Source organism: Phyllostomus discolor, chromosome 1 (assembly GCF_004126475.2).
Source record: "Phyllostomus discolor isolate MPI-MPIP mPhyDis1 chromosome 1, mPhyDis1.pri.v3, whole genome shotgun sequence".
In the NCBI taxonomy this organism is placed as follows: domain Eukaryota; kingdom Metazoa; phylum Chordata; class Mammalia; order Chiroptera; family Phyllostomidae; genus Phyllostomus; species Phyllostomus discolor.
In genome coordinates, this window is record NC_040903.2 from 23,932,851 (window position 1) to 23,941,737 (window position 8,887).

General features: G+C 39.8%; 1 protein-coding gene across 5 annotated transcripts in view; it reads right to left on the reverse strand.

The window, feature by feature from the left end:
- The window catches only part of RFC1 (replication factor C subunit 1), a 63,273-nt gene extending 54,658 nt beyond the window's left edge, over nucleotides 1–8,615 (reverse strand). For all 5 annotated transcript variants that reach the window (XM_036019845.1, XM_036019848.1, XM_036019847.1 and 2 more), the window contains exon 1: nucleotides 8,442–8,615. In XM_036019845.1, the coding sequence (XP_035875738.1) occupies nucleotides 8,442–8,444 (3 nt within the window). In that variant the 5' untranslated portion in view covers nucleotides 8,445–8,615. The remainder of the gene's footprint in view (nucleotides 1–8,441) is intronic.
- Between the last annotated feature and the right edge of the window lie 272 nt (nucleotides 8,616–8,887).

Here is an 8,887-nt window from a genome sequence, read left to right on the forward strand (position 1 = left end):
TAGATGCTTCATTAATAGTCACTGGACACATGTCAGCGTTCCTAAGGTCCTTGTCCTTCACTCACACCGGGGGCTCAGAGGTTCTTAATTACGTAAAATAAAATTCAACGTAGATTTGTTTTAAAAGACTGTATAGTAAGTCTTTAATTGGGACTAATTTTTTGCTGTGACTTTACCAACTACTTTTTAAGAAATTTTAATTATTAAACTAACACTGGGCATTGTTTCTGAGGTAAATTGTTAAAGTTGACCTATGCTTGATCCTTATAATATGGACTCTTGTCATATTGGTATATTGTGGCTACAAAAACCAAAATACTTTCACTTTTAGTAGATGCTTCCTCTTCTTCAAATTTGTTTTTAGCCAAAGAAGTTACTTTTTTTAGAAATCAGAAATATCTCTCTATATAACCAATATTAATGACAGAGTAAGGAAGATACCAACAAGCGAAAAAAGTGTCTGAATAAGCCTTTGAACAGTAACAGTTTCTAGCTAGAAATTAATTTTAAGGGCCTGCATCAACTTCCTTCATTAAATCATTCATGTATTCATTCAACAGATACTTAGTGAGAACCTTCTACGGGCCAAGAACTATTCTTCATGCTTGGGATAAACAAAACAGGGGAAAACATCTGTTCCCATGGAGCTCTCATGCTACTTTCTGCTCTGGGTCTTTCTGCCTTTAGAAAACGAGGCAGAGCATAGGAAATAGAGAACAGATGAGATCCAGCACAGCAGGGCAACAGTAACGGGGGTGGGTGATCACGGAGAGCACAGAGAACAGAAACTGCTCCCACTACTCGCTCTAGAATCTTGCCAGTATACCTCAGAGGCTGCTCCCAAGATAAGGAAAGGCCCATTCCACTCTTACCTGTGTCGAGACAGAGGTGTAACATTCTAAAGTCATAATATTTACATCAGATGAGCCTTAAAAAGTTCTCTCAATCAAATACTGTATCACAGAAAGTGTTCGGGTACCTGATCCAAAAATATGAAACACTGGCAAAATTAAACAGAAATTAGAAAATACTTACCTAATTTAGGTTTAAAATAAGTTCTTCATGCCTACATAAATGGGATAACGGAAGCATCTGAAACTGATGGTGCCTTATCTAATGGCTTATTTCCACATTTTGACATTTTCATCAGTGCTACTGTACTCTGTGGTTTTTATTCATCAAGAAGTCAAATTTTACAACTGACTTCTGGTCTAAAAAAAGCACACTTAAACCACCTGAATGAACACTGAAATTAAGCTCACATCAAAATCAGACCTACAACCTAATACATACTGTATTTCTCTAGGCTACACTTTTTGTCATTAAATGTTCAATAGCTCCAACATAAAGTCATGCAGAAAGGGCTAGAGAAAGTGTTTTCATACCAGTATTAAATTCTAGTTGATTTCTCTTTTGGAAGCACGAAATTCATTTTTACTTATTCATTCATCAAATGTTACTGAAAATGTATCATGTGCCAGGTGCTATCTGACAGTTCCCTATCTTTGCAGAGCTTACTGCTAGTAGAGGAAGCTGCCACTAATGGGTTGCCTGTCTATTAAAATATGCCAGAACGTGTGCCAAGGAGACACAGTAGGTGGTCTTCTCACTAACCATACCAGTCATTTTTACACTGTTCTGCACTCTGGGCCTCCTTTGAGCCCCATATTCACTAGCGTCTGCCAGAAAACATCCATCCTAATGCCCCAAAGGTCCCTCCAGCTCGTAAGCTCCTATTCCTCTGATATGGATCTCTCTCTCTATCTCCCACCTCAACACAGTACAACCATTCACCCAAAACAGGACAATGGGCACTGTGTTTCCTCCTCGCTCTGACCCTCCACCTAATCATCCCACCTAACCTGTCTCCCAAGTACTGCCGTCCTCTTCCCTCTACTTCCTTTGCCTCTGCCTGCCCTGATTCGGGGATTCATTTATTTACTTATCTAACAAACCCTTACACAGGACTTACTGTGGGCCAGGCAATGGTTTAAGTACCGTAAAAATATGAACTTATTTAATTCACAGAACAACCCTATGAAGTTTTTTAACTTCAATTCACAGATGAGAAAATTAAGAATGCCAACAAGACATTCTCTAGTAACAGTTTTGAAACTTAAGATGCTCCTAAATGTAAGCAAAAAGACCTCTTGCATTTTCCTACCCTAAGATGTAACTAACAATTAATTCTACAACACTGTCAGAGAGAAGCAAACGTAATTTAAAATACATATGCCCACACAAAGTACCAGGCTTCACCAAGTACTCAAAAAAATTGTTTTTAAGTCTACTGTCTATACCAACACATTTCCAGTTTGATTGGTTATAAACCTATCAGTACTAAGAGATAAGCCTGGCCAGTGTAGCTCAGTGGATTGAGCCTGAAAACCAAAGGGTCCTCAGTTCAATTCCCACTCAGGACACATGCCTGGGTTGCAGGCCAGGTCCCCCGGTAGGGGGCATGTGACAGGCAACAACACATTGATGTTTTTCTCCCTCTCTTTCTCTCTCCCTTCCCCTCTGTCTAAAAACAAGTAAAATTTTTTTAAAAAGAGAGATAAAATTTTTTTGCAATAAGTACTCCTAAACCCACACAAAGGTAAGCAAGCTATCATAATACTGGGTTGGCCAAGATGACTCTAATAGCTGCCTTTAACTTCATTCAAAACAATTTTCTTAGACTGTATTGTTGACAGCTGTCATACTGGTGTACATAACAAAATTGGTAAATTTTGGGGTAGCCATTTTAATGAAGATGGAATAAGCAACATTTTCAGCATATTATGCTTTATTATTTCAAGAAAGGTAAAAACACAACTGAAACATAAAAAAAGATTTGTGCAGTGCATAGAGAAGGTGCTGTGACTGTCACACATGTCAAAAGTGGCTTGCGAAGTTTCATGCCAGAGAGTTCTCACCGAACCATACTCCATGGTTGGGTAGACCAGTTGAAGTTGAAACCAATCAAATTGAGACATTAATTGAGAATCAATATTATACTTCACAGGAAATAGCTAACATACTCAAAATATCCAAATCAATAAAGTTATTGGTGAAAATGAAAAAATGTGTCTTTTATTTAACAGGAAAAGCTAAACAAACTTTTTGGCCGACCCAATACCTTTAGCTTTAGAAGGCCAAAGTACAAACATTGATATGTATTTACTTTGACATATACCCAAATAGCTCTAATCACTTTTCCCACTGCTGATGTCCTCAATCGACAAATAAGTTGTATCAATACTTGGCTATCAAAATGCAAAGAAAGCAAGTTATGTCACTGTCTTACTTTACCTTCAAAGAATACAGAACTTTATGCACAGTAAGTACTGCAGTGTTCTGCAGATTAGTTGCCAAAATACATTTCAGCTTCACGTCTCGATTTTGAGAGTAACAAAGAATTATGAACATTTATTTTTATACATAGATTTTTACTCCAAATCAATGAGCAGAAACAGAAACTAATGATCAATAACACACTTCATAAAATCTATCCAAATATAAAAATGTTATCTTGAAAACCACCAAAATGCAAAATTATAAATCTGACTAAAACATACAAAGATATAACTGATGGCAGTAAAGCAGAGAAAAACTATGAAATAATTTTAAATTATATTAAGGCCTTGTACTTTGAAAGCAGAAAGCACGCTGTCAGAATGCTATCCCGTAACATCAGAAATCAGACTGATCTGCTTCACCCTTTTGTGACTTTTATCCAACATTGTAGAAGCTGCAGCAGAAGCAATAAGGCAAAAAATAAATAAATAAAAATGAAACAAAAGGCACTTAGGTTGAACAGGAAAAAGTACAATTATCTCCATTTGCAGATGAAATGATCTTATATATAAAAAATCCTAAGAAATCCACTTTAAAGATCAATATACAAAAGTCAATTATATATCCACATTCTTCAATGAACAATTTAAAAGTGAAATTATGAAAACAATCCTATTTACAGTATCACCAAAAAGAATATATAAGAATAAACTTAACAAAAGAAGTGTAAAACACAAACTCTAAAAACTACAGAACACTGCTTAAAGAAATTAACAATCTAAATATAGAATGATACCCCATGTTCACTGAGCAGAAGACTTAACATTGTTATGATGGCAATACTGCCCAGACTGACGTACAGACTCACAACAACTACTATCAAAATCCCAGCTAGATTCTTTGCTGATTCTATGGAAATTCAAAGGACCCAGAATAGGCAAGACAATCTTGAAAAAAAGAATAAAGTTGAAAGTTTCACATTTCCCAATTAGGATAGACATACAGATCAATGGAATAGAATTGAAAATCCAGAAATAAAAACCTCACATTTAATGGCTAACTGATTTGTCAAGAAAGATGCCAAAATAATTCAACGGAAAACAGTGGTCTGCAAATGGTGCTGGGGCAAGTGGACGTGTGAGAGAAGAAACCTGGACCCTACTTCATACCGCCCACAAAAATTAACTCAAGATGAACCAAAACCCTAAATATAAGAGCCAAAACTATAAAACTCTTAGAAGAAAACACAGGCATAAACATTCGTGACCTTGGAGAAGGCAATGGTTTCTTAACTATGACACCAAAAGCTCCAAGTCAGTGACGATGGAAACTTGGAGTGGCTGCTGTCGAAACGGGCAAGTTTACGAAACCCGGGAAGGTGGTGCTGGTCCTGGCTGGGCACTGCTCTGGACACAAGGCGGTCACGGTGAAGAACATTGATGATGGCACGTCAGACCGCCCCTACAGCTGTGCTGTGGTGGCTGGCACTGACTGCTGTCCCCACAAAGTGATAGCTGCCATGGGCAAGAAAATTGCCAAGAGGTCTAAGATCAAGTCTTTTGTGAGAGTGTATAGCTACAATCACCTCATGCCCACAAGATACTCTGAGGATATCCCCTTGGACAAAACTGTCGTCAACAAAGACATCTTCAGAGACCCTGCTCTGAAAGGAAGGCCCGACAGGAGGCCAAGGTCAAGTTTGAAGAGAGGTACAAGACTGGCAAGAACAAATGGATCTCCCAGAAGCTGAGTTTTTCTATCTTTTTTGTTTCAGTCATTAAAAACCCAAAACATAAAAAAATAATCATAAAAAAATTAAAAAGAAACTTGAATGAAAAAGGCAGAGACATGCAGGGATCTGGAGGAAGACTGTTCCAAGGAGAGGAAACAGCAAGAACAAAAACCAAGACAGAACCAGCTTAATACACTCAAAACAGAGACTGGAGAAGCAGGCAGGGGTCTTATATGCCAAGCACAGTATATATGACAACAGCTACATTACATTAGGGTCACAGCACCGCTCCAGGGGCAGCAGTCATAACCTAGGATGTGAAAGGTGACCCTACAGCGGGGCAGTGAAACAGCTCAAATTACAGTGTGTTCTGACTCACCTGACAGCTCTTCAAAAAGACTGTATCACATAAGTCTCTTGTGTGTTTAATTAAACCTTACTTCTATATTTTCAATAAATAACTATACCAGTCAATGATTTACATATACTGATTTCTTAAAAATGGCCTCTCCCAGGTTTTATTTGCATTTTGACCAGTTGATTAAATCCTCATAGCAATCCAAATTGTTCACATGGCTACTTATCTATTGTGGGTTCAGTTCCAGATCACCACAGAAAAGTATCACAATCAAATGAATCGCAATCTTTTTGCTGGCACAGGGACTTGCCTTCAATTTGTAAAAAAAAATCTGTAAAGCTCAGTAAAGCAAAATACAAAAAGACGAGCTAAGCCTGTATCCTTTTCATTTTCAATTTTCTTTCATTTCCTTTAATAGACATTATAGTCACATGGTTCAAAATTCAAGGGTAAAGCCTCCCCCCGCCCTGCCTCTCAGACACATACCATACTTCCCATCTGTGCAGGCAACAAATGCTATCAATTAGTTGTGTCTTCCTCCTGAGAGATTTTATGTATCTTCAAGCAAATATGTACATATTCCTTTCTCTCTTCTACTGTATAAACTGGTATCATACATCATATATTTCCGGCATCTTACTTTTTTCACCTAATTAGCTTGGCAGTTGTTTCATATCAGGGCATAAAGTTTTCCTTTTTTTTTTAGTCCTTACCTGAGGACACAGTTTTGTTTCTTTTTTTTTTTTTTTCATTTTAGAGAGAGGGAGAGAGAGAAACATCGATTGGTTGCCTCCCGCACTCACCCCAACTGGGGATGGAACCCACAACCTAGGTATGTGCCCTGACTAGGAATTGAACCTGCAACCTTTAGGTATACAGGATGACATTCCAACCAACTGAACCACCCAGCCCTGGCCAGTTCTTTTCATTTTTAGTGGCTGCATAGCATTCCATTTTGTGGATATAGTATTTTATTCTTTTATTCATAACTTCTAACTGAAAAATATTTGAGAAAAAATGAAGCTCCTAGGGAAAGAGATGTTAACCTTATGTATATGAAAAGGCTTCAGAAAACAGGTAAATCCCCTAGAATAGTATATGTGCCCATATACATTTCTATGGGCAGAAAATTTGCATACCATCCACATTATCAAAGGGAAGTATGACCCAAACAGAAGTTAAGGACTGCTGCACTATATAACTTGTATACAAATGGTCAATAAATTTTGTTGAACAAAATTTTATCCTAAGGTTTTGATAACTTTTGTACTAGAGACAGAAAAACTAAATTAAATACCAATATAATCCAAATCCCTACTTTATTGAACATGAACTGCTGTTTCCCATTAACAAAGAGCAAAACTAACCAATTTGACTCTTTTTCTTAGAAGGGCTTTTTTTTTTTCATCTGCACCATGAAAAGGAATCCTAAGGGGGGAAAAAAGTAACCACAATATAAAGTATCTTGATGAACAGGTGAAAATGATCAAATGAAAGTTGACTATATAAGCTGCTGTTTGCCACATCTGACAACAGCAGAGGCTTCTACGATGCGCCTTAAACTCTAAGTAATGTTCCATAGAGAGTCCTTCCTGAGAAGATCAGGTCATTTGGAGCATGTAGTTGTATGCCTACCACATGCCAGGCACCAAAAGGGAAGCTTTACACATATTATCTTGTTTAGTCCCCAAGATAATCATTTAAGGCAGCTGATTTCCCCCACTTTTACAGGTAAGAAAATGGAGGCTTAAAGAGTGTAAAGCTAAGCCATTGCCCCAACCACAAAACTATTAAATGGCAGAGCAAGACTAAAACATCTCATTCTCACCTGCAAGACTCCAGATCTCATCCCCTTTCCACAATCCCAGTGCCTAAAGTTCAAAATCTAATGACCATTTCAGGAAGGCAGTATACACTACTGGTCAGAAAACCCTAGTTCTAATTCTACAATTAGTTGCATGACAAATTGTTGAAACTCTGACAGTCTCCTTTGCCATCTGTAAAACTAGATTGTTGTGAGGTGTAAATGAGAAAAGGTACATAAAAAAGCAGCTCACATACCAGAAGAAGACACTTGAACGGGAGCTATCATCACTATTTTATCCTTCCTTGAACAGAAACAAAAGGGCTGCAAGGTTTCCCAGTTTGGCATAAAAAACTTCCCCCCAGAATGTTGGCGTTGTGACAAACTAAAGAATGACTGAAAAAGTTATGTCTAATTATTAAGTAGACTCTACCTTAATGAAACATCTTAAGTTGCCCTTTAAAATAGTTCGAACACAGACCTGTATCTACTACCCTATCAGCGTGAACGTCTGTTTTGACGGTTGCATAATTATTTCACTCTTAATTTGAATGCTTTATGCACAATGATGCAGAGGTTTCTGGGTGTGCGGATTTTTTTTTAAGATTTTTAACATCAGGTGATAAGCGATGGTAGCTGTCAAATGTATTACATCTGCTTTACTAGAGGTGTGATTCCCACCATCCCCATCCACCCTCGTCCCTCGTAAACCCTATTAACCCTTTGACTTCTGTGAACTCAGGAAAACAAAACATCCTCCCCATACCCTTGGTGTCAAAACGCCTATGTGATGAGCTCGTGAAGCTGTTGACAAAAGTTGAAGGCCTGAGATAACTTATTCATAAGAAAGGAAAGTTTGTTACGTCCTCTTCCCTTTGGACCTAAAGCTTTAACGGGACTCAAAGGCTTTGGGTAGGAGATAAATTGAGGTTTGGGGCAATGCTAAACAGGTAAACAACTTTACCGCTGCACCCCACCCCAACCAAAATCACCTTCAAATCTCTCTTCCTTCCTCCTTTCTCCCCAGAGTGGAAAAGTGTCAAACTACCGCGCAGCACCAAAACCCCTGCGCGCTGGCTGCGGCCGAAAGCTAGAGCCCATGGTCCAAGGGAAAGTCTGAGTGAATACACGCATGGTCTGTGCCTAGCTCCCTTCTTGAGCCACGCACCGCCGTCTCCCACACCCCCATCCCCAGAGTGCCCCGTCCACACCCAGCCTGCAAACTCTTCCCAAGCCCCGGAGCCGTTCAGTCTCCCCCTGGGGCTCACCATCGCAGCCCAAGGATTAAAGCGCGGGCGCGCAGGCCGGCGGGCTGGGGAATCCGTTACCGGGGATGGGAATCCACTCGCGCCAACAACTTCTCGGTCGAAGTGGAAGGAGGTGGAGACAGCGGCGCTGAGTGATGACGTCAGAAGCGCGCGGTTTCCCTCCGGCGGGGGCCCGAGGCGGGAAGTGCGACGTGGACGCCGAGGCCGCGCGCGGAACGCTGGGGGGCCGCAGCCATCGCGAGGAGCGACGGGACCGTGGCTCGCGCTCGGAGCTGCGCCTTCGGGTTTTGGCGGGGTTCGAGTTTCCAAGACTGGTTTTCTCGGGAAGGCGGGCTTTCCAGGTTCCTCCCGGCTTCCTGTCCGAGGTGGTGGTGATGCACGCAGCACATTACCTTTCAAGTATTTCTGCCCATAATAAGAAATACACTTTCGATTAATACATATAT